The sequence below is a fragment of the Pteropus vampyrus genome, unplaced genomic scaffold (assembly GCF_000151845.1).
Source record: "Pteropus vampyrus isolate Shadow unplaced genomic scaffold, Pvam_2.0 Scaffold390, whole genome shotgun sequence".
In the NCBI taxonomy this organism is placed as follows: Eukaryota; Metazoa; Chordata; class Mammalia; order Chiroptera; family Pteropodidae; genus Pteropus; species Pteropus vampyrus.
Window position 1 is genome coordinate 1,931,789 of NW_011889171.1, and position 26,582 is coordinate 1,958,370.

At 40.4% G+C, this 26,582-nt stretch overlaps 1 protein-coding gene across 1 annotated transcript; it reads left to right on the forward strand.

Moving 5' to 3' along the window:
• Positions 1 to 21,468: 21,468 nt before the first annotated feature.
• LOC105305564 (cancer/testis antigen 47A-like) lies at positions 21,469 to 23,108 on the forward strand. The gene is made up of 2 exons (XM_011380222.1): positions 21,469 to 22,150; positions 22,975 to 23,108. Exons 1-2 carry the CDS (start codon positions 21,469 to 21,471, stop codon positions 23,106 to 23,108), a joined length of 816 nt encoding a protein of 271 aa, XP_011378524.1.
• The last annotated feature ends 3,474 nt before the right edge of the window (positions 23,109 to 26,582 follow it).

The following is a 26,582-nucleotide window of genomic DNA, read 5'->3' on the forward strand; positions in this document are numbered from 1 at the left end:
TGCTGGCAAATACAAAAAAAAAAAAAAGTTAGGCCTGGGAACCTGAGGGTTTACTAAGGTTATAAAGGGCTAAACTACCCCATTTATACATCTCTTGCAGTCCTCATTCTTCCTCATCCCACAATCTATGACAACAACCATCAATTCCCATGTATGCCTCCAAGCATCATGTAGAAAACTGATGATTAACACAGAGACTGTTGGAGATAATACCCACCATTAGTTTATTTTATATCAGCACCACCTCTGCAAACCAAATGTAAATAGATTAATCAACTCACTTTTGTTTAATGTGAGGAATTGCAGAGCATTATATAAGGCAGCTATTTTATTTTGCACCTGTTGATGAGAATGAGGTTTGACTTAAAGAAATTTGTTTCCAGTCCGGGTCATACAATGAAAGAAAGACAGAGAGAATTACATTCTATTTTCTTAGCATCCTGAGGGAGGAAAGCCTGTCACCTGATTAACATCAGCCCCATCAGAGGGGCCAGAGCCCCCATCCTCTCCAACAACACAAATGCTGGGAGACCAGTCTAGGATGCTGCCCAATTCCTGGACCCTGGAAATTGCTTCTTTGTCAACATCCCTTTTGTCTCAGAACCTACTTCCCTCCCCTCCCTGTCTCCTAAACAACTCACTCAGGTACTTTATTTATTGTCTTTGAGCATATTTGTGTGAGGAAGGTAGGAGTGGAAGACTAAATAATGTTTAACTTTGAGGAAGTGGTAGTGAGAGAAGTCAGTTTGGGATAACAACCAGAGCTACAGAACTCATGCTTTGGCTCTAATACAAGTACAGGGTCATTTCCAACTCGCTGAGTGACCTTCAGTCTTCCATGAGTCACAGCTATAGCTGAGTCATAGGCAGGAGAGAGACTGCTTATAGGCTTTCTTCCTTATCCCCTCCCCATATTCTTCCTAGTTACTTGAGGAAAGGGCTGTGATTATTATTATGATGATGAATATCATAATGACTTGGAGTCACATAAATTTATCATTTACTTCCTGTTGATTACTTCCTCTGTCTTGGGCTTAATTTCCGTATCTACGATGTGGGGAGAAAATAGTACCTCGTAGAATATCATAGAATTATTATGAAGTATAAATGAGATAAACCATGTAAAGAATTTTTCAGAGTCCCTATCACATAGTAAGTACTCAACGAGTGTGAATCATTATTAAGTCATTCCCCAAAATTATTTTGGGAATCCATCCATCACGATCTTGGTTAGTGAGAATCATTTTCTCAGAATCTCATTACCTTGGAGGAGGAGGCAGAAAAGCAGGGATGGCAGAGAAACAACAGTTGATTTTTACCACCTGCAGTTGCAAAACCAAGACTGAGACACAGACCTCGTCCCCAGCCGAGAGGGCACCTACCCCATAATCTCTGAGATAGAACACCGTGGACCACAGGGGAATCTGAGGAAACGCTACCAAAACTTTCGCTAACACTGACAGAAACTGAGACTGAAGCTAGCAAACGTGATTACATATCTATCAGAGGGCGAAGAAAAGGCATTATTAAGACTTTACATAAAGCAGGGATACAAGAGGCTTACAGGCCACCTGCTGGAAACCAAAAGAAAACGCCTTCTTTACAATAGGCTAGAGAGATCATTACATAATAAATCTTTCTGGAAAAAAAGCAGAACACGCTTCCATTAATGCGCAGGTGGAGAAATAGTCCATTAAACACCATGTTAAACGAAGATGACAAGGCATCTCAGAAAGAAAGAGAAAAATCTTCAGATAATAAGCTTACAGACAGAGAAATATGCAAATTAAATGACAGAAAATTCAAGTTAGTACTTCAGAAAAAAATCAATAAGATACGAAACATATCATATCAACATTTCAGGAATTAAAAAAACAACCAGAAGAGCAGAATGAGTTCTTTAGCAAGGAGACTAAAACTCTGAAAAAGAACTGAATAGACTTTATGGAGATTTAAAAACACACCACAAGAGTTGAAAAAATGAAACAACAAGCTTGGGAAACAGAGTTGAGCAAATGGAGGAAAGGATCAGTGATATCAAACACAGAAACCAAGAAATAAATCAGAAGGAAGAAGAGAGAAACTGAAGAATGAAAAATAATGAAAGAGAAATACAAGAATTTGCTGAAACCATCAAGAGAGGAAACATAAGAATAATGGGCGTTATCGAAGGTGAGGAAAAGGAGCAGAGACTAGAAAGCACTTTCAGACAAATAGTTGATAAGAATTTCCCAAACCTAAGGAATGAGCTGGAGCTTGTAATTCAAGAAGTCAAAAGAACACCCAATTACCACAACCCCAAAAGGTCTTCACCAAGACACATCGTATTAAAATTATCAAAAATCAACGACAAAGACAGAATTCTCAGGACAGCCAGGGAGAAGAAAATGGTAACTTATAAAGGAAAACCCATTAGATTACCCTTGGATTTCTCAGAGCAGACCTTACAAGCCAGAAAGGAGTAGAATGAAATATTTAAACTATTAACTAAAAGGAACTACCAGCCTAAAATAACATATCCAGCTAAGCTCTCTTTGAGATATGAAAGAGAAAATAAGACCTTTCCAGACATACCAAAATTGAGGAAATTCTTCACTACGAAGCCTGCACTACAGGAAATAATGAAAGAGGTCAGCTCACCTAAAACAAAATGACAAACACAAACACACACACACACACACACACACACACACACACACAATTGGGAGTAAGGTGACTATCAAGCAAAGAGAAGCAGAGGAGTGCAACCCTTACTGAGAACAGGGCATTATAAGCTTAATGAATAAGAAAAGAATTGCTATAGCGAGATAGTAATGAACGTTCAACATACATAAGGACAAACTGAGACAACAAGGACTGAAAAGGGGAGGATTCAAAAATCCCAATTCACAATGGGAATGGAGATAAGGCACGTGCAGAAGAAAATGGACCACTGTATATATATATATATATATATATATATATATATATATATATATATATATATATATATATATCCTTAACATATTTGTAATGTATTCGTGATGGTAACCACACACCAAAGATTCATAACTGAAGTATATAACATAAAACAAGAAGAGCCAAAGGCAAAACCCACAAAAGCCAACCAGAATAAAGAAAACAGAAACACAAGGACAAGGAAGCAGTGGAAACACAGAGCTACCAGAAAGCAAAAGATAAAATAGATATAAGAAGATCTCATATTTCAATAATTACCCTAAATATAAATGAACTGAACTCACCAATAAAAAGGCATAGAGTTGCACAATGGATCAAAAAACAAAACCCAACCATAGTCTGCCTCCAGGACACACATCTCAACTCCAAAGACAAATATAGACTAAAAGTCTTCTTTTGAAATAGACTTCAAAATTAAAAAAAGATAAAGAAAGATACAGAGGGAAACTTTGTAATGATAAAGGTAATATTGCACCAAGAAGACATAACACTTATTACTATCTATGCTCCCAATCAGGGATCCCCGATATATGTAAAGCAATTACTAACAGAACTAAAGGGAGAAACAGACCAAAACACTATCATAGTAAGGAACCTAAATACTGCACTGTCGGATATAGACAGATCATCCAAACAGAAAATCGATAAGGAAATAACATCCTTAAATGACACATTAGACCAACTGAACAAATTGACATTTACAGAGCCTTCCATCTCAAAACAGCTGCTTATCCATTCTTCTCTAGTGCACATGGAACATTCTCAAGAATCGACCACATACTGGGACACAGAGATAGCCTCAACAAATATAAGAGGGTTGAAATCATACCAACCATATTCTCTGATAATAATGCTTTGAACTAGAGATCACCTGCAGAAAGAAATCAAGAAGAACCACAAATACATGGAGATTAAACAACATGCTACTGAAGAATAACTAGGTCAGAGAAGAAATAAAAAAAAAGAAATCAAGAATTACATAGAAACGAATGATAATGATAGGACAACATATCAAAACTTTTGGGACACGACTAGAACGATCATAAGAGGAAAGTTCATATCATTATAGGCCTATCCCAAAACCGAGAACGAGCCCAAATAAACAAACACTTCATCTTAAAAAAACGAGAAAAGGAAGAACAAATGAAGCCTAATTTCAGCAAAAGGAATGAAATCATCAAAATTAGAGCAGAAATAAATGAAATTGAAAACAAAACAAACAAACGCAATAGAAAAAAATAAATACAAGGAGCTGGTTCTTTGAGAAGGTTAATAAAATTGACAAGCCCCTGGCTAGACTCACTAAAGAAAAAAGAGAAAGGACATATATAAACAAATCAGGGATGAAAGAGGGGAAATTTCTATAGAAACTGGAGAAATACAAAGGATCATACAAGAATACTATGAAAATTATATAACACCAAATTTAATAACCTAGAAGAAATGGACCAGTATTTAAAAATATACAACCTTCCTAGACTGAATCAAGAAGAACTTGAAAATCTAAATAGATTGATCAGCAATATGGTTATTGAAACAATCATAAAAAACCCAGGACCAGCTGGGTTCACCAGTGAATTCTCCCAAACATTCCAAGTAGATTTATCACCTATTCTCCTCAAACTCTTCAAAATACTGAAGAAAAGGCCATATTACCCAACTCAATTTCTGCGGCCAATATTACCCTGATCCCAAATCTGGTAGAGAAAACACAAAAAAAGAAAACTACAGACCAATACCTCTCATGAACACAGATGGAAAAATCCTAAGTAAGATACTAGCGAGTGCAATCAGACAAGAGAAAGGTATAAAAGGCATCCAAATAGAAAATGAAGAAGTCAAACTGTCACTACTTGAGGATGACATGATTCTCTATGTAGACAACCCTAAAGACTCCATAAAAACACTGCTAGAAACAATAAGCAAATACAGTAAAGTTTCTGGATACAAGATCAATGTTCAAAAATCCATAGTGTTCCTATACTCTAATAATGAAGTGTCAGAAGAAGTGGAAAAAAAATAATTCTTTTAGCAATTTCAACAAAAAGAATAAAATACCTAGGAATAAATTTAATGAAACATGTGAAGGATCTATATAATGAAAACTACAAGACCCTATTAAAAGAAATCGAAGAAGAGACAAAGAAATGGAAAGATATTCTGTGTTCTTGGATTGGAAGAATCGACATAGTTAAAATGACCATATTACCTGAAGTATTATACAGATTTAATGCAATCTTATTGACATTTTTTAAAGAAATAGAACAAAAAATCATCGGATTTGTATGGAAGCACAAAAAGACCTCGAATTGCCAAATCCATCCTGAGAAAAAAGAACAAGGCTGGAGGCATCACTCTGCCTGACTTCGAATTATACTGCAAAGCAAATAATTTTCGACAAAAAAGCCAAAAGCATACAGTGGAGAAAGGAAAGCCTTTTCAATAAATGGTGCTGGGAAAACTGGAAAGCCACCTGCAAAAGAATGAAACTAGACCGTTGGCTATCACCACACATCAAAATTAACTCAAAATGGATTAAGAACTTGAATATAAGACCTGAAACAATAAAATGCATAGAAGAAAACATAGGAACTAAACTCAAGGACCTTGGACTTGAGGATTTTATTAATTTGACCTCAAAGGCAAGGGAAGTAAAAGCTAAAATAAATCAATGGGACTACATCAAACTAAACAGCTTCTGCTCAGCTAAAGGAACCGTCAACGAGGTAAAGAGACAACAATCCAAATGGAAAAATATATTTGCAAGCAACCCCTCTGATAAGGGCCTAATATCCAAGATATACAAAGAACTCATACAACTCAATAACAACAACAACAAACACAAACGATCCAATCAAAAATTGGTCAGAGGACCTGAAGAGACACTTCTCCCTAGAGGTCATACAAATGGCCAACAAATATATGAAAAGATACTCAACATTGCTAGATATTAGGAAAATGAAAATCAAAACCACAATGTAATACCATCTCACACCTATTAGAATAGCTATAATCAACAAGACAAGTAATAACAAATGTTGTAGATGATGTGGAATAATAGGAGCCCTCGTACACTGCTGGTTGGATTGCAAATTGGTACAGCCACTATGGAAAACAGTATGGAGGTTTCTCAAAAAACTAAGAATTGATCTACCATATGATCCAATAATCCCTCTACTAGATATTTACCCCAAAGATTTGAAAATCCATATCCAAAAAGATATTTGCACACCCATATTCATACCAGCATTATTCACAGTAGCCAGGACATGGAAGCAACTGAAGTGTCCTGCGATAGATGATTGATTGGCTAAAGAAGTCGCGGCTCATATATACAATGGAATATTACTCAGTCATAAAAAGAGATGAAATACTGACATTTGCGACAACATGGATGAACCTCTAGATAATCGTGCTAAGTGAAATAAGCCAGACAGAAAAAGTTGAAAATTACATGTTATCACTTATATGTGGGATATACACCTAAAAGCAACAAATGAACAGGATGAATGAACAGAGACTTATTTACATGGACGATGAACTAGTTATTACCAGAGTGTAACGGGGAGGGGAGAGGTAGACTGGTGGGGTGAAATTTAAAGAATTTCTTCAATTTAATTAATTAATCAATTAATTAAATTTTTTAAAAAAAATTTAAAGTGAACATTTCTATCACTTTTCAGGGCACATCCTGAGTTGATTCCAATGGTCATAAAGGAACATTGCACAATCTCTCAAAATTAATTATCCCAATCACTTTTCAATAAAGACAAATTAAAGCATGAACCCTCCCCACTCTCGAAAAGAAAAACCCTTTGATCTAAATTGCATTTTACCCTCCCTTCTTCTCTACAGAGCCTTCCTAGGCTCACCTGGCCCATGATGAACTCATGCTGTGAAATTCCTCCTGCATTTATAGGACAAGTTTAAGTGGCATTCGAAGAACCATGTAATTTAGCACATTCCGCTGTGTCCATGTTCTTGTTCTGTTTGTCAATGATTTTCTGTCTCCCCAGTCAGGTTGTACACTCCTTGAGAATAAAATTAGTATCAGATACTTTAGTTTTACCACATCTTCTACCCCCTAAGTGTGTTAGCATAGTTTGAAGTCAAATGAATATTCAAAATCAGCAATTGAGAATGAGCTGGGGGAAGTCATAAACCTAGTCTATGTTCCTATAAAGCAGTATAAAAAATAGCTGCAATTGATGCATGAGCATCAATTGCAATTTTTGCCTGATGCTAAGACCATAAGCAAATTATGTTGGCCTCTGTATTTAACCAGACTGAAGTTCAGACCCATTTTCCATGGGCCCTTGGCCAGAGATTACAGAAAAATACCAGCCTTGGATTAATGTCTCATTGGGAAGTGGAAAGACACTGTCCATGTGTTGGTGTAGGAACATCAGCAGATAGAAACTGAGTTATCTCTGTAACTGAAGTGTGATCAGAAGAAAAGGAAAACACTATGTACCATGAATTGTGGAATTGCAGTTTGTTGCTGAAAGAAGTCTTTTTGTCTGTCCCTATGGCATCCTGTGATTGCTTCTGTCCTTTCTTTTGTACGAGGTGGGGCTGTTTTTGTGTTAGACATTTCTGAAATTATTTCTGGGAATTCTTAAAATGAAGCTAAGTGACAGATCTGCATCTGTAGTCCTCAATCTTTGTAGTGATAATGTCAATGTTCTCTAGCCAAAAACTACCAGGAACACACATGTAGTGATCAGGCTGGATATATCACTTGTACCAGTGAGGGAAAACAGATACCATAGAGAAATGTGAGGTGTCTCAAGAAAAAAGGCATAAAAAAGACTTATTATAGAATCTGAGCTTTGGTTGGGTGACTTGGGAGTGGGTCAAAGAAAGCTGCGGTTCACTCTAGGTTGGATGCTGTCAGAAAGCAGCAAAATTATGTGATTATTACAATAAATTTTATCTGGGCTGGGAGGCAGAAGCTGTAATTGATAAAGAAGCATCATATTAGCCAGGAGAGAGTTAATAAGTCATTTCTGTGGTTCGAACAATGTTTATATTTTGTCTGGGTTCAAATTTTATGGAGTGGTCCTGTTTTTTCTTTGATCCGTCATAGTCGCAGAGTTGATTTGTCTCATTTTGATGTCCTGTGAAATTTTTTATGCTCAACAGAACATCAAGCCCAGTTTGATGTTGCTACTAGTGCCAGGCCAGCTCTTAGCAACACCCAGGCCTAGCTGATAGTACCAGACTAGCTTCTGGATGTTAGGAGTTGATTTTCTCTTTCTCAGTTTAGTGTTTTACCAGAAGGTCATGTGCAAGGGGCTTCCTTAAGTGCATTTCAAATTGGCTTGACTCCCTCTCCACCCCACAGGCATTTTTATCTCTAAGCCCACATTCTCTTGCCCTACTGCATTGCTCTGTCTCTATCTCCCAACCCTTGGCATATTTCTAGGACCTACCCCAAGCCCTATCTCTTCCATGAAGCCATTTCTGACCACTCCACCCCAAAGGACTTTCATACTGCTCTGATCTTGGTACCTTTATTGTTTGCTCTACTTCATTGGCACTCTCAGGTTACATCAAGACTGTCTTTCTCACTACCATATCTTAGGGCCTAACATTACATGCAATCTATGTATGTAGTGATAAGTGGTACTGTTAATTGCCTTTTGTTGTATGAGTCTTATCTCTCCAATGGAACTCTACTCTACTTGAGTGCAGGAATTGTGTGCTGCGACCTCATATATTATTTATGTCCCAGCTCTGTTCTAAATTTTTACGTGTATTAACACATTTAATACTCACAACAAGCATATGAAATAAGTATTATTATTATTTCCATTTTAAGATGAAAACAAAACAACTTTTTCTAGCCCTTTCTACTACCTCTTCTGCCCCTTCCCCCATCCAGTTCACTCGGAAGCTGGTTAATGATGGATAGCTTAAAAAACAAGGGAGCGGTGCATGTGGATTCCCCTCCCCACAAATACTGCTCAAGTATAACTCACTTTACATAGCACATGTTCTTGAAAGTAGACATTAATAAAACTGTTTGCTTAAACAAAGCAGCTATCATTACTACGTGGAACAGAGTAGCATATCTGTAAAGCTCTACGAAGATACCATACATCAAGTTAAAGTAATGCAATTTGGCATACAGTATCTCCTTAGACTCTTACAATAATGCTATACTTATCTTCCTTTTATAGGTAAGAAAACCAAGGCACAGAGTAATTCCCAGAAAAAAAAAAGACAGGATAAAGAGGTAAAACAGAAGAGGAAGAAGAGTGGAGCTACAGATTTAATGCCATCCCTATTAAAATTCCAATGACATTTTTCACAGAAATAGAACAAACAATCCTAAAAATCATATGGAACCATAAAAGATCCTGAGTAGCCAAAGCAATCCTGGGAAAGAACAAAGCTGGAGGCATCACACTTACTTCCCAATTTCAAACTATATTACAAAGCAACAGTAATCAAAACAGTATGGTACCAGCATAAAACAGATACATAAATCGATGGAAAGGAATAGAGAGCCCCCAAATAAACCCACTCGTATATGGTCAACTAATATTTGACAAGGGAACCACGATTATTCAATGAAGAAAGGAAAGTCTCTCCAATAAAAGATTTTGAGAAAACTAGATATTTACATTCAAAAGAATAAATTTAGGCCCCTATCATACAACATTAACAAAAATTAACTCAAATAGATAAATTAATGCAAATTAACTCAAATAGATCAAAATAGATCTAGCACACAAAATTGACTCAAATAGATCAAAAATAGATAAAAGACTTAAATGTAAGACCTGAAACTATAAAACTCCTAGAATAAAACATATGGGGAAAGTTCCTTGGCATTGGTCTTAGTGACGATTTTCTTTTACATACGACACTAAAGCACAAGCAACAAAAACAAAAATCAACAAACGGGATTACATCAAACTTTTTAATGCTTCTGCACAGCAAAAGAAACCATTTTTTTAAAAAAATGAAAAGTTAACCTCTGGAATAAGAGAAAATATTTGAAAACTATATATCTGATAAGGAGCTAATATCAAAAATATATAAGAAACTCATACAACTTGATAGTAGACAATAACATGGTCACTGGAGCTCTGATCTCCCTGGCAACATCTTTCTTTGGTGAGCCTAGCCGGGAGAAATCATCGTTGGCACCATAGAGACATTCATCGTGGGGAATAATGGGGAGTACTTCATCTATACCTGAAGACTCACCTCTTGGCTGCATTTTAAAGAATTGAAAGGCCTTTAAGCTAGATGGCATACAGTGAAAGAAGCTGGTCTTCATCTGTTATATGACCTGGCCCCAACACAAACTCAAGGATCATGAGGTTAGGCCAGAAAATTAGACCTTAAAATATAACACAATCTTACAGTTAGACCTCTTTTGTAGATGAAATGGAAAATTGACAGAGGTCCCCTATACCTCAGCACAGACCTCCTCCATGACCCAGTCCTCTCGGCACCTCCTTTGCAGAAGGGAGAGGGAGACTCGAGGCCATCAACTCCTCAGTCATCCTCCACTACCTCCTCTAGTTCTCCTACATCAGACCCTCCTTATGCCTCATATACCACCCTTTACCAGAAGAAGCGGCTGGACCCAGCCCCACAAGACATAACCGAGTGGGGCCTCTTACCACCACGAGTCCGCTAAAGTCTGTCCACTCAGGAAAGTAGCGAACGGGGAAGCAGGAACCCTCAGAATTCATGTCCCAGTTTCTATGACTGTTCTCGCTCATTGTAAAATCAAACTGGGGCGTTTCTCCGAGGACCCAAATAGATTTACTGATGGATTTCAGGCCCTAGTGATGTCCTTTGATTTGACATGGAAGGACATCCAAGCAGTCATATTTACTTGCTGCACCCCAGAGGAAAAACATGAATTTGGCGCGAGGCCCAGGGACATGCAGAGAAGATGGCTGCTGCTCAACCAGATAGGCACCCAGTGGGAGCCACTGGAGTCCCAAGCCAAGACCCTGACTGGAATTATCGGACAGGGCAGGGAGGCTTAATAAAAGGAGACCATATGATACTTTGCTTAATCGTAGGGATGAAAAGGTGTATAGTCAAGCTTGTCAGCTATGATAAGAGCAAAGAGGTGACCCAAAACTGGGGAGAAAATCTGGCCTTATTCCAGGGTCCACCAGTTGAGGCTTTCTGGAGATTTACTGAGGGGCGGTCTCTGCTCAGCCATCACTTTACTAGCCAGTCTGCTCCTGACATCAGGAGAAAACACCAAAAGCTTCAGTATGGCCCTCAGATTCCGATGGCTCAATTATTAGACATGGTCTTTAGAGTCTCTAACAATAGAGATAAGGCTGAGGAGGATAGAAAGACCAGGCACGTGAGACCAGACAGGCTAAGAGGCAGGCTTAAATGATAGCAGTTGCTGTCAGCGCTGCCTTGCAACCTCAGGGCCATTCTATAGGAAACAAGGGACGCTCAAAAGGGGCAACCCCTACAACCCCAAAGGGGCTTGTTTTAACTGCGGGACACCGGGACACTGGAGCAACCAGTATCCCTACCCCAGAAAAGAGGTCCCCGAGCTCTGTCCTCAGTGCAAACAATCAGACCACTGGAAGAGGGAGTGTCCCCACTTCCAAAGGGAGTTGGAGCTCCCAGATCCATGACGGCCTTGTTTGAGGAGGACTGAAGGAGCCCAGGGTTCCTGGTGACCCCTCACAAGAGACATCTTGTGACTACGGAAAAAAACTCAGATGACCCTTGATGTAGCAGGTAAACAGATCAATTTTTTAATTGATGAGGAGCTACCTACTCTGTCCTGACAGCTACAAACAAAATGGAAAGTGCTTTACCAGGTCTTGTAAAGTACCACCACCGCTGTTAAAATCCACGGCATAAAAAGCTGGATACATCCATCTAGGATTAAATTTTTCTCCTCTGTGTCATCACAGGAACCTCTCTGACCAGCTCTATTCAGGAATACTCCTGTGAAACCATACTAAACCTGAAGCTGTTCTTCAAGAAAAAAAGAGAGACACATCCCTACACCAAAAGATGAGTACCCTTGACTTCTTAATTTGTTAGTTACTGCTTTTGGCATGGGTCTTCCCTTGGCCCTTTCTTTCCTCTTCACCTGTATCTCCCACCCCAGGCACTCCTCTCAGTATTTGCCTATATTTCAGTCAACTCTGAATTCCAGCCTATCTTCATAATATCTACCATACTTAACTGCTTCTTCCTGGTTAGTCTTAACTTCCTTTCTGGACTGTGTTCCCAACCAAGTAACTATCAATATGACCTTTTTTTTTTTTAATTAAATTTCTTTCTGTCACCACATATCAATATTATCTTAAACTTCTTAATTCTAATCTATTCTCAGCCCCTATAAGGATGATGGGAATCTAAAGCTTTTGTTAACTTTTCAAACTTCATGGCCAAGAGAAACCATTTCTCTAATTGCTGGATCTGTCAACTGCACCGCAAGCATACCCCGCTTTGGTCTGTTTTACCCTACTTCCCATGATATGTTATTATTGAAATTTACCTGTTCCACTGTGTCACGTCCCTACAATACTCAAATAGAGTGTTTACTATTTCAAACAGACTGGACCTATGTAAATGGCACTGCTATTTTACAAAAAGACATTACTAACATGCCCTCCTGCTTGTTCCAGAACCCAGCATCTAAAGATTTAAGTTCCTCTTACCAAAGCTGTACTACTGATCTAAGACCACCAGGGACAGGCCATGATCTCTGGGTGGCAACTTATTTCTTCGGTATCCCTATACAATACAATAACTGGGGCTCAGAATGCCTATCAGGCACTCACTGCAACTATACGCAGTGGGACTGCCTTAAACAACATTCGCACACAAGATCCAACATCTGTTTTGGAGGATGGACACCAGAAACTCCTACCCTCATGTTGATTATAATACATCTATTGATGCTACCAATTCTAAAATGATTCATTCCTTTGTTAGGGCCTCTAACTTTAGTCCTACTTCTAATCTTTGGCTCATACCTCTTTAGCCTTCTCGTTAAATTTGTCTCCACCAGATTACAACAGTTCCACATAAAGGTAATGATGCTACAGAGATCTAAACTGATTCCTTCAATGGAGACCATCCTGGAGGGAAATCTGAACCTTCTGGATAAGGCAGGCAGAGATTTTTGGTCCCACGTTAGGTAGTGACTACTCCCTGTCACAGCAGGGAGTAGCTATAGAAGCCTGACCTCCAGTCTTTCAACACCCTATATGATTATGGTTCTGAAAATCTCTCCGGGGAGATTTCTGAGGTAGGATAGATAGATAGCCCAGGGATACCCCAACCCCTCCAGGATATGGCTCCAGAATTTTTTCCTTTCTTTGGACCTCTGTTTTAGCCCTGGTAAGGGGAGGGAAGCCCAAACTGGTCTTTTCCAGTTTAGACACCATCTTTGGCTAAGTCATGACCTTTGGCTAATTATAATGTTATTATAAGCTCATCCACACTGCAAATACCGCAGCTCCCATCATGCACCTGACACCATGACAGTTGTTCCAGAACCCAGCATCTAAAGATTTAAGTTCCTCCGGAAACATCATATAAGGAAGAAAGAGCGGGAAACTGAGCTCCCTGCCTACTGGGAGAAGATGACCAGGCTACGGCAGTGCCACGTTTCCAGGCTCTGCTTCCAAGAAGAACAAAAGCCCATAATCTAGACATCCTTGAGTAACTCTCGCTCTCTCCGTCAGTTTGCTTGCATTCCCCTCTTGAGTGTGTACTTTTGCTTTAATAAAGCTTGCACTTTCCTGCTTAAAAGAATGAAATAATAAAAAAAAAATAAAATGATTTAAAAAATAAAAATGAGCAGAAGACCTGAATAGACATTTTTCCAAGGAAGACATGTTAATGGCCAGCAGGTACATGAAAAGATGCTGAATATCACTAATTATCAGGGAAATGCAAATCAAAACCATAATGAGGTCAGAATGGCTATCATAAATAAATAAATACAAAATAAGTGTAGGAGAGGATATGGAGAAAAGAGAAACTTCATGCAATGTTGGTGGGATTGCGAATTGGTGCAGCCACTATGGAAAACAGTATGGAGGTTCCTATAAAAAATAAAAATAGAACTACCATATGATCTAGCAATCTTACTTCTGGTGTATATCCAAAAGATGTGAAGTCACTATCTTGAAGAGGTTTCTGTGCCCCCATGTTCATTGCAGTATTATTCTTTCGCAATATATACATGTATCAAATCATCACTGTTGTACAGCTTAAATTTACATGCTGTTATATGCAATTGTATCTCAATAAAACTGAAAAAAAATTGTCAAATGGAGGGCTGGAGGTAAGAAATGATGGCAGAGCTTTGTGGAAGTAGGTTAGGAAAGGTAAGGAAAGCTTTAGGTAGGTGTCTTTTTGTTGTGAATCTGGAAGGACAAGGAAAAGAAACCAGGAATAAAATTTTCCTGGAGACACTGCCTAGCCAGCTTCTCCTGGAATGACAAAATCTGAGGTCAGAGTTGTCAAAACAACAATAAAATCATAAAAATTTATGATTCGTCTTCTCTCTGCCTGTGGCAAAGCTGGATGTCTACTCCAAAATATAGCCATACTGCTCCATCCAGTGGCAGATTCTAGATAGTGCACTGAGTGTCTGCCAGAGCCCCTCAGGTGGTATCAGAACCTTGAAGTGGTGGGGAGGGGTAGCTATATTATTATTATGTTTTAATCCCCAGAGAATTCCTATGTGCTGCTGTATTTGAAAATAGCTGGCTTATCTTGCACTTTCCCTGTGAAATGGAGACTTTTTCTGATGCCAATCAGAATGGCAGGAAGCACCTGGGCAAGATGCTAAGCTAGATCCTCTTTTTGCTTTTTGCATTCTCTCCTCGGGAGTTTCCTTCTTTCTCATTAACTGCCACTTCTCAGTTGGTGATTGTGTATCAGGTGCTGGAGATAGAACATTGCACAAGACAAATAAGGTTTCTGCTTTCATGGAGCTTACAATGAGGAAGACAGACAAGCAAATCTATACTTACAGATGGTGATAAGCTTTATGAAGGAAATAGGCATGGTGCTATGATAGAAAATGACTGATGTCAGAGAAGGCCTCTTTGAGGAGGTGACTCTGAAGCTGAGATTTAAAGAATGAGAAGTCAGCTCTGGGAAGAGTTGAAGCAGGGCCTCTACCAGAATGCCTTTGTTCTGAAAGAAAAATTAATTCTCCTCTCTACATACATAGCCCTGTTGACTTGTGTTAAGTGCTTACTGTGGCACTTTGGGGTCAAGAGATAAAGCTCCTTTTCCAGAAAATTACAGCTCTACACCAGGGTACACAGCTCAGACAGCAGAGTATGGGCTAGATTTCAGCTCCCCTTATAGTGAATAGCCTTGTGTAGAAAACAATCTGCACAATCTTACATAGGAGTAGGAGGATAAGGACCCTGCTTCAACTCATCCCATGGCTGACCTCAAACACATAGAATTGCATTTGCTGAAAAGAACTTCACATGTTTCAGAAACTCAGCAACCAGTGGCAGGCAGAGGCCAGATCATACAGGGTCTTACAGGATGGAATGGGGTTTATATCTTATTTAATCCTTGAGAAGCCCAGTGAAGGTTTTTAAGTGAAATGAGTGAAATAATCTGAGTTATAGTTTAAGAAAATCACTCTGGTTGCTGTGCAGAGGATCTACTGGAGGGGTTTCCTCTAATATTAGCAACACTAATTCCATCTGCATCCTTAACTCCTTTTTGCCGTGTAACCTAACATATTCACAGGATTCCAAGGATGAAGATGTGGACTTCTTTGGGGGGGGGGGCATTATTCTGCCTACCACAGAGGCAAATGGAGAAATGGTGGTCAGATGAAGGGTAAAAATGTAGTGGGATCAATGGATTAGAGATTGTGGGATCAATCTGATGGGACTGAAAAACTGTAGCACTAGAGTAGAAATTTTCAAAATGGTGCAGTTTCTGGTGATGAAAAAGGCTAGTGTAGGATCATGTCATAGAGGTAGTACCTGATGTAAGGTTGTAGAAAGATCAGATAAAGAAGTCATGGAAGTGAAAGTCTAGAGTTTGAGATAGGCTAGTAGATGCTAAAGTCACCAAGAATAATGAACGAGCTACAGCTGAGGGCAACTGAGCCTGGAGGGAAAAACATAAACCTCACAAGTGGGGCGAGCCTGTGAGTGCAAAGGAGTCTTTGGCGGTGCCAACTCACCCAGGACCAGGGCCATTTCCTGCTCAATAGGAAGGATGGAGCCCTGACATTCCATCCCACTTCCAGGGGCTGGGCTCCAGGTCACAAGGACTGTGCAGTGTCCCCCCTTGAGATGTGGGAGGCAAAGTCAAGTCTCAAGAGACCAAGGCAACTGACAGTTCCCTGCCCTTCACATCACTTCCATGAACAGCAAGAGGTACTCAGCTTAAGTGAGGATCATGTGCATTTGACCCCAGGGCTTTTGGCTCCTGTAGGGAGATGGCACCCCATGTGGGTACTTCTCTTCAGGGTGCTCCCACAGCCCAGCTTGGCTGTGACATGGTGGACTAGAAGGCCAACAACAGACCAAGTCACTCCTTGTGTGTATGGAGGAGGTGGGGCAGGGTTTCACCTGGGGAGTGCAATCTCTCATTGTCCTTGGCATCCCAGCACCACAAGCATCACAACCAGCCATAACAACAGGAGGCCATCTCATGGGAGGCTTTACAGAGGATTGCAAAAGAGAAAGGAAGAAGAGATGGGAAGGCTGTTTGTAGACAGTCAGCCCTAGGCAAGCAGTAGAGAAACACCATTGACAGTAATGGTGATTCCAAATCCCTGTGATTCCATCACCAACACCTACCTGTACAAAGACACCATGTGTGCCACAAACTTGAAGAAGGTCTGTACGTTCCCTCACAAAGGCCTGTGCTTTTGTAAGGGAGTTAAACAATGTCCACACATATCACTGTAATTCAGGAAAGCCTGTGGGGTGAGGGTGGGGGAGGGGGAGCAGATACAGAAAAAGAGGCTTCCTGGAGGCAGTGAGTTGGGGGCCAGGCTGTAAAAGAGATCTTTGCGGTGTGTCCCTTGCTATGCTGACATTAAATGGTAATCTCTTCAGGTTGTTGTGGCCTTGGGTTCTTCCCTCTGTCCCACCCTAATGACAAGTCTACAAAGGGAAAGGACTTGGCCACTCTTGTTGACTAACAGTGGGAGTAGGGTAGGGAAAGAGTGTACCTTATGGAGAGTACCTTTCCATAAGGAAATCTGAAATCCTGTGTTGTGCCAACTTCCTGGCTTGGAGAACAACCGAAGTCATGAGTGAATGATTGGATATGGAGGACAGGCACAATCTGCACACCAGATATATGGAGTGAGGCCTCATGTATGGATCTGTAACCCCAGTCAGGCTCAGGCAGATGACTGAGGCTCTGGAGATTGTCCTGTGGCCTTCTGGGCCACATACTTGCAATGAACAGAACCGCAAGGTCAGAGCTGGGAGGAGACTCTCCTTCAGTTTTGCTTCAGGTATTTCCTGAAGGCACACCCACTTTTTCCTTTCTCCTTTGTTTGTTGGCCAATTAGTCCTACAACCCAGAGACTTAGGTTGTTAATTTTCTGCCTCTGCAAAAGGACAATCTCCTCTGGGTTCCTCTTCACTCTCATCATTTCATAGCCATAGTTTTTCATCAACAACAGCTTTCTCCATGGCAAACCCAGTACCCAGTCCCACTTCCTTACACAAAGAAGAAGCTCCAGGTGCATACCTCTTTACTAGAAACTTCAAGATTCACAGCAGTCATGCTGTGCTTCAGCACTACTGATAAGTGGAGATGGTAACTAGAGAGGAAATAACTGATTATAAAGAGCGTCTTGGGAAATATATCAGAACACCGACATGGCGTGGCAACCAGAAGGGCCTAGCATCCAGAAGTCTTAGCCAACCCCTCCAGAGGGCCACAGGAGTGATGGTAGAGGAGACACTAGGATGGGGACCATGGGCAGTTTGGTCATATTTGGGTTTAATGTGTCAAACAAGAACAGATACAAATGAGAGTTCCAATGGGACACAGCCCTGGTATATCAGAAGGTATCCAATAAATTTGACAGATGTGTAAATGCATGATTTAATGAATAAAGTAGGAGGTGAAGAGGATGGGAGGGTAGCATGCTAGGTCACAGGGAAAGGAATGGTGGCACAATAATTAGTAGTAATTATTGCCTCAATCAGCTTTCTAGGCCATTTGCCATTCTGCCCATGCTGGAGCCATTTCATTCCTTGGACAGATATACACACACATCTCTTCCACTATGTGAGCTCTTTCCTTTACTTGCAGTGACAACTCTCTTTCTCTTTCCCTGCCATCCTTCATCGCTAGGTAAACTCCTTGTGATCCTTCAGGATCTGGGTGGAATATCTCTTGCTGAGAACCTTTCCAAGCACCAACCCACTTCCCTCCTCCCCATCTCAGTTAATCGTAATCTCTTCATGCTCCCATAGCACTTTGTGTTCGTCCTTGTTTTAGCACTTGACACCTGTGTCATCATTATCCAAATGTCTGCCTAACCCTTTATACCATGACCTAGGGCAAGTCATGAGTCTTAGGCATCTGTGAGTTGGGAGTCACTAGCGCAACTCCAGATATGTACTAGGTAGGTGCTCAATACATGCTTGAATGAATGATCAAAGGACCAGGATCTGCAGTGTATGTCGTCTATCTTCATGAGTCAATAGATATTATTAAAATTGCTAGATTGTTGTTTAGTTGAGGAGTCATTGCTGAGCTGTTGTTTTTTACACTGTGTTTCTGGGGCTCTCTTCATAAACAGGTTTTATGAAGGGCAGAGTGCACTGGACTGGATTTTTCCTAGCAAGTCCATATAACTATTGCCAGGCTTCTTGTCTCCCATCATAAGAGGCTGAGAAATTTTCTGATAAATTGGAAGTAGTGAAGGAATGTGCTCACTCATGAATAAAATACTTATGTTTGCTAACTAGACTTATTGACAGTAAAACAGTACAAGGAGAAATTATAGAAACTACTATATAAAAGCCCATATACCCCTCATGCTTTTCTACCAATTATGGACATTTATTACCAAGTATTTTAACAATGGATTATCTGAGTTCCTTGAACATCTTTGATTTAGCTGCTGTATGTCTACTGCATATTGAATGCCACAGAGAATTGACTCTGATGGTATTAAGCGATGTAGTGGTTTATTGTTAAACTAGGGGGAAGAGTAAGGGACTTACTTGGAGGTAGCTTGGACTTTAAATGAAAGATCACTTTTCATTGCATGGATGAAGGCAGTGTTTTAGCATCATATTCTGAATCAGTACTACTGTCCCTTATGTGTGAATTAGCCACTAGTGACTCAGCTCTGAAGTGGTTAGTTACAGTAATCTCTGTCATTTCATAGCCATAGTTTTACATTGGCATCTTCCTAATGAACTCATTTTTGGGATGCCAAGTGGAAGACCTATGGGCCTTCTTTAAGAGATTTGAAAGATGTAGTCATATAGGCAATTATAATTTTTATTTACTTTGGGAGAGCTTTTAGTCCTAAGACCTGCCTGAGGTTGTCCTGGTAATACTTGTACTGTCTAACAAAACATCAAAAATTTCATCCTTGTTGCCCCAGGAATTTGACTGAAAAGGAGTGAGCAGACCAGGAATGAGAGATTGGTGACTGATAAGTTTTAAGTGATTGATGAATTAGTATCTATGAACAGTCTGCATAGTATCTATGAATACTCTGGGGAGAATATTTTTGAAGGAGTTGAAAAAACGCTTAGTATAACCTGAAGTGGAAACTGCTAAGATGTGTTACAACTGATGGTGGTAAAAATATATGTGGAGCATAAAAGGGTCAGTGAACCAATATATAAAACTTGTGAAGGTATTTAACTATTACAGTTATTCATTATATTATTTATCAGCAGTTACATTGCAGACAATATCTGAATCTCTCACGTGTTATTAAACCTATGGGGAACTTCATTCACTCTCATGAACTTAACTATCACAGTCATGTGAACTTTTGTGAGAAACAGAAGCTGGATATCCTCACTTGCCCTACCACAGAGCAATTCTATGGCTTCACAATGGTAAAGTGGTGTGTGTGTGTGTGTGTGTGTGTGTGTGTGTGTGTGATTTTTTGAGCTCGAGGTGGAGATTGAATTATTTTGATTGAGAAAATCTCCCTCAACTGTTATCATTCAACATTGAATGGTTTTAGAAATTAGCTTTTGTTGTAGGTTCGATAACATTTCTTAATGAATTCAACCTAAAGTTACAAGGCAATCAGTGTTTATATACAAAACTTATGTTGTGGTAAAAATCGTTCCAATGACAACTAACATCATTCAAATTAATGTCAGGCTGCTTTATACACTTCCCAGGCTGTCAAAATAAGCGAGATCTCTATTCCCCCACAAATTTGCAGTGAATATGTATCCAAGCTCAGACAATAGTTCCAGCAGCTTTTTTCAGACCTCTATGAAATATAAAGGAAATTTCCATATTTCAAACCCACCTCACTGTGCAATTGAGGAAATTCCACATAAAGTTCAATTGGAAGTGATTAATCTGTAATGTAATGACATACTAAAAGGCAAGTATCAAGAGAAAAATCTAATATAATTCTATAGATGCCTTTCAAGAGATGAATATGCTCAATTGAAATCATATGCTCATGGATTGATGTCAGTATTTGTAACTACCTATCTCGTGGATTGATATCAATATTTGTCAATATCTGTGTGAAAGACATTTGCAAGATAAAGTATGTAAAACCTCATTACAGATCAACAAATGAACATATACAATCAATTCCGATGATGGAGAACACTAACTTTGAACCCTCATTAAGGAAAATGTTGTTCTCCCCAAAGAATTCCATTATTCCTATTAATAGACCTATATTATTTTTAAAAAAATGTATACAATTCTTATATTTTCAGTTTCGACAATAAAATTTTTGTGGAAATTTGTTTTCTCTCTTGTAATATAAATATCCACATAATGTTCTGAAATTCAACCCAGGATACCTCCATATTGGACCAATTGCAAAAGTAAAAGGACAGAACTCGTGTGGACCTGAAGGTAGCTCAGGACCCTAAGGCCTCAAAGAAAAACTAGGCCGTTGTGAGCAATCCTAGATTCTAAGGGCCTTGGCCATTCATTGGATGCACGGCATGTCAATCTTTGCTTCTCAGCAAATGAGCTTGGAGCCCTTTGTTGACTCTTTTGGCCCCGCCCCCCATCGCAAGCCTAGAGGAATCTTTCCCGCCTTGTCCTCAGTCGGCTGAGGCCCGGCCTTGATTTACGGCTCCTGACTTCAGCACCTTGCCGTTCCTGTCGTGGGGCCTCCTCAGGCACCACCAGAGACTGCTGTCCCCTCGACGGCCGGCTCCTCTGCTGCCCCATCTACCTCTCGTCAGGCCCTACTTCCTACCGCCTCCCCTCATCCACCTCTATCGGTGGCCACTATCTTGGCTGTCGTCACCACAGCCCGACCGTTGCCTGGTTGAGGTACTGCCTGGTGCCATGTCTGCCACAGGGGATGGAAACCCGGCCACAGGGGATGGAAACCCGACCCCAGGGGGCCAGGAGAGCCCCGTGGGCGTGGCACGAGCGCAGGTCTGGGTGGAGGAAGCTGACCTTATGGTGATGGGAGACTCCGGGCCCCACGGAGGCGACGCGGCAGGGGCAGCAGGAGTCGCGGAAGCCGCGGGGGCCGCGGGGGTCCTGGGGCAGGAAGCGGGGGAGCAGGTACCCGGCCTGGCCGGGGCCCTGGAGGGAGGGAACGATGAAGAGGACTCAGACATTGAGCCGGCCGAGGAGGGGGAAGAGGTCGCGGCTGAGGCCCAGGGCCTGGTGGTAGATGCCTACCAGTTCCCCATGGTGGGTTTCCGCTTCATGTTCCTGGACCTGGTGCACTCGCTGCTGTACCGCATCTACTACAACGACCACATCCTCGTGCGGCCCAGCAGAGGCCGCGTGGTGGTGCGGCGCCAGCGTGCCGTGCCCGAAGTCGCGGCCCGGTTCCCCGCGCTCCCGGTGTCTCAGAGCCAGGGACACGGGGCCGCGGCCCAGGAGCCCGAGGACCAGCCCGAGGCTGAGGCTGAAATGGAATCTGCCAGCTGGGAGACCGCGGAGGAGACCGAGGAGGAGCCCGAGCAGGCGGCCACCGCCCTAGAGCCCGCGCAGGAAGCTGCAGCACGGGAGGGTGAGTAGTCAGCGGAGCAGGCCCGGGGAGGCCCCCTGCGGGCAGGCAGCCTCTCAGCCAGGCGGCAGTGGGGCATAGCTGGCGCACTGGCCGGCATGCTCACTCGGATGAGTCGGGGCCCTCAATAAACTACAGGCTGAATGAGCCCAAGGAGAAGCCCAATTCCATAATGGCCTTTCCCATCTTGGGAAAAAATACGCTGCCCTCTAAGGGATCTAAGCTCCTCAGTGCTGTTCATGGCCCATAGACAAATGTCCAAATGTGGGGGGGAGGGGCAGGAGACTGTTCAAGAAGGAGGGGGGAAGACATAGAAGGGGAGCCTTAAGGAAAAGAACAAGCAAATGGCATGCCTCGTGTTTGGTTCACAACTTTTAAATATGTCGAGATTCTTCGAAAGTTGATGGGCCCCTAAATATTATGAACGGATACAGGAGCACTAGGTAAAAATGAAATATTCAAGGGATTCAGGAACTAATGAACTTGTGAAAGTATTTTCATAAGAAAGTTCTGACCAAAACATCCAGACCCTGATGATTCTGATCCCTCTTTCTCTGAAGGGCCGGAACTAATCAGAGCACAGGGTGGTAGGTGTACTGGAAGAAAGAGAAATAATGTCACTGTGAAAAATTATCAAGCAGCAGAAATGTGAGGACCATAGAAGTATTGTTTCGACCACTAGGAAGGTGCTCAACTGTTCTTAGTTTTTTCTATCCTCCTGCTTCTCCTTAGGGTGGAGTATTGGATGTCCCCATTCGTTATGAAGTGGGTTTTTATTTTTTTCTGTGAATGTCTGGTCTCAAAGTCTGTATTATTCTTCACTAAAGAAACAACTAAATCTCAGTATGAAGACTCGGAGGAAGATGCCCAGGATGCTGAAAATAAGGAAGAAGAAGAGAAGTTTAACAAAAAACAAGAAGGACCCGAAAAGGATGTGGACCCAGCAGAGAGCGGGCCCTGAAAATCCAGGTATCTGTGTATAGCTCAGAATATCACCCAACCATTCCTGGCATTTACCTGTTACTGACAGGTTTATTATTTTTTTAATTCTCTCAGTAAATTAAGAAAAAGTTTGTTTAAAATTAGTTTAAAAATTCAATTCTACCTACTTAGAATGTTAATAGAATACATTAGTAATATAAAAAGCATTAAGTACTGAAATATACTTTATGGCTACTCATTTGTTCTTATGAGGTCTTCTGTCCTTTACCTGTAAGACTAACAAATGGTAAATGTAACAATACTTAAGACCAATATTCATTTAGAACAGTTACCAGAAGCAGCAGCTAAAGTACTGGGCTCTCTTCTAGTTGGGCCTTCATTGCTTGGCCACAGAAATGCAGTCTCCTGTACTAACTAGGAGACAAGGCATTTTAGAATGTGACTACTTACAAATAGCAAAAAGTTAGGAATTTCAAGTAGGACCACATTTAATGATTAATAGCTAAATATGTGTTTGGTTGTAGATTTTTGTATTTTATGTGACTGTCGAAAGAAACTTAGTCGTACATAGTATGACTATTGTTTATCGCTGAGTTGGTAATTAAGTCTCAATATATATCTTTGAATGTATTTAAATGATTAACATTTTTCCCTTTTTTTTGCATTTTCACAGCTGTATATTTCATCATAACAGCTGCTTTTCTCATTGGGAGAAATGGAAACTGAGGGTCTAGCAGGGTAAAGGAATATCATTTATGGAATGAGCACAGACTTTTAAAATGGAGAAATTTATTTAAATTTCAGAATAGCCTCGCAAGGGGAAAAAAGCATTTATGGTATTACACAAGAGGAAGACTAGGTTGATATGATCACATGATTAAAGCCATTGGTTACAGGAGTTCCCTATATCCAAGGGTGCAAGTTATTTTTAGCAGACATTTGGTCTTGTCCAAAACGTCCATGGAGACATGTATTTGGTGCATACCAAAAGGTCCTTAATATTTAAATCCTGCTCTTTTGCAAGATTTGAACCCTGACCCATCTACCTAATCCCATGTGCCATTACCAGCTAAGCTACTGAGGCAAGAAAGGTTATTGGCACTACAGCCACAATACAACTCTTGGACCAATAAAACGTGATTGCCATTTTTTACGTATTAATCCTGTAAACTAAAAGTGTAAACATTATGGGCTATTTGAACATAGGATGTTTTCTAAGCATGAACATTTTAGATGAGCAAATATCAAGGACCTTTTGACATGGACCAAGTGGCTCTGTGGACATTTTGGACAGGACCAAATATCAAGGACCTTTTGGCGTGGATCAGATGTCACAATGGATGTTTTGGATGGGACCAAATGTCATGCAAGGCAGGTTGCAAGAGGGAAACATGCTCTTCTTCTCTACTTGTTGAGATATAGCCCACAAATGCAGCAGATAAACATAGGGCTGACTATTTTCTTAGATTTAGAAAGTCACTGGTGCTGGTTAATGCTGTATAATTGCTAATTTTCTCTCATTTCATTCCGCAGTTGAGAGGCATTGAAAGAAGATAGAGAAAGAAGAGTCTGTCGTTCACTCTTTAAGTTTTTCATTTTTTAGAAGCTTATGCGAATTTTGTTAAACACTAATATCATTTCAAAGTTCATCATCCAAAAAGTACTATCCAATGACATCTATTTTTTTGTACATTTTACAGATATATTTGATAGCATTTGTTCTAGTTTTTTTTTTTAAAAAAAAAAAGTGTTTTAAATTAATAAACTGAAATGCAGGCAGATTTTATTTAGATAAATAATCCTGACTCAAATCTCTCTCTTACCTCTTTGTCCTGGCCTACTTTACCTTCAACGACAGGTATCACTTTCCACCATTTTGTAAGCCTGTTTTAAATTATATATTGCAGCCCCGAATAAATTAAAATGTCAAGTTTATAACAATTTTTGTAAAGAGAGAGATGGAGGTCAAGCCTTTAGAGCTGCTCTGTCCACTTTGTTTAGTCACTAGTCATTTATGGCTACTGAAGACTTGAAATATGGCTACTCTGATTTGAGATGTGCTATTAAGTATAAAAAAATGTTACATGTCTCACTAATAATTTCTATACTAATTACCTGTTTAAATGATAATATATTGAGTTAAAATATACTATTAAAATGAATTTTTCCTGTTTCTTTTTAAATGCGCCTACTAGAAAACTTAAAATTACACATGTGACTTGCATTATATGTCTACTAGACAGCACAGCCCTAGAGCACAGTTTCGAAGGGATTCTCATGGATGGCCCAGCTTGCCTGGAGGCCAGATGGTACTGCTGAACCTGGGCTCAGACATTGATTTGAAACATTGATTCTCAAATTTTGATCCCCAAAACAGCGTCATCAGTATCACCCAAGAATTCTTAGGCTCCACCCAAGACCTACTCAAACTCCAAGGGTAGGCCCAACAATCTGTTTTAACAAGCCCTCCAGGGGATTCTGATGCAGCTAAGGTTTGAGAAGCACTGGTTTAAAGCCACATGGGGATGAAGCTGAGACTCACCTATGGTAGGACCAGCCTTAATTCACTGGCTTGGGACTGTTGCAAGTAAACTGAACAGTATGGCAAGGGCTGGACTGAGGAGGAGACTAGAACTCACAAGGGCTGAGACACAGAGGGACTAAGATTGGATGATGGCAGTGGGAAAATGCAGAACAGAAAAACTGGTTCCAGAAGGATACAAACATAATGACACATGAAGTCTAGAAACATGCAAAATGGTCACCATATATTGATTGTGGATACAAATATCTGTAATAAAGGGCATGCATATGAGAGATGCATACAAATGTAGCATGTGTAACAGCATGCATGGGAAAGATAAACATCTCACTTAGGATGATGGCTACCTCTTGGGGAAAGAAAGGGAGTGGGGATTCTATTGGGAAGGGCTCCACAGTGGGCTTCAGCTATATTTGTAATGTTACATTTCTTAAGCTGGGTGGCGAGTACATTGATGTTGATAGTATTATTCTCTATACCTAATAAAAATGAGAAAAATAAAAAGAAGGAAGGGAGAGAATGGGCTTAATCTTTAGACTCTGTTTAAGAGAGAGAAAATGTGAAGTCCTATTTGACCAGAAGATCAGAAAAGGGGCAGAACCCAGGAGCTTGATACTAGCCAGCCTCACTTCTACATTTATTTAAGGCTTTCTAAGTGTTCTCTTGGTAGCACTGCTACCTTCTCTTACATTCTATGGTAGCACATCTCATATTCTAACTTACATCAGCATTCTTTGAGGTGAAATTCATTTAAAATTAACCATTTAAAAGTGAACAATTCACTGACATTCACCATTTTGTGCAACCACCACCTCATTAGTTCCAAAATATTTTCATCACCCCAAAACCCTATACCCATTAAGCAGTTACTCCCCATCTCCCCCATCCCCCCAGCCCCTGGCAATTACCAATCTACTTCCCATCTCTATGAATTTATCTATTCTTGACAGT

What these genes read in the sequence shown, in the direction of transcription:
- LOC105305564 (XM_011380222.1), top strand. Translation starts at nt 21,469, where the DNA reads ATGTCTGCCACAGGGGATGGAAACCCGGCCACAGGGGATGGAAACCCG. An exon ending in GGAAGCTGCAGCACGGGAGG is followed by an intron (nt 22,151 to 22,974) that starts GTGAGTAGTCAG and finishes TCTTCACTAAAG; the next exon opens with AAACAACTAAATCTCAGTAT.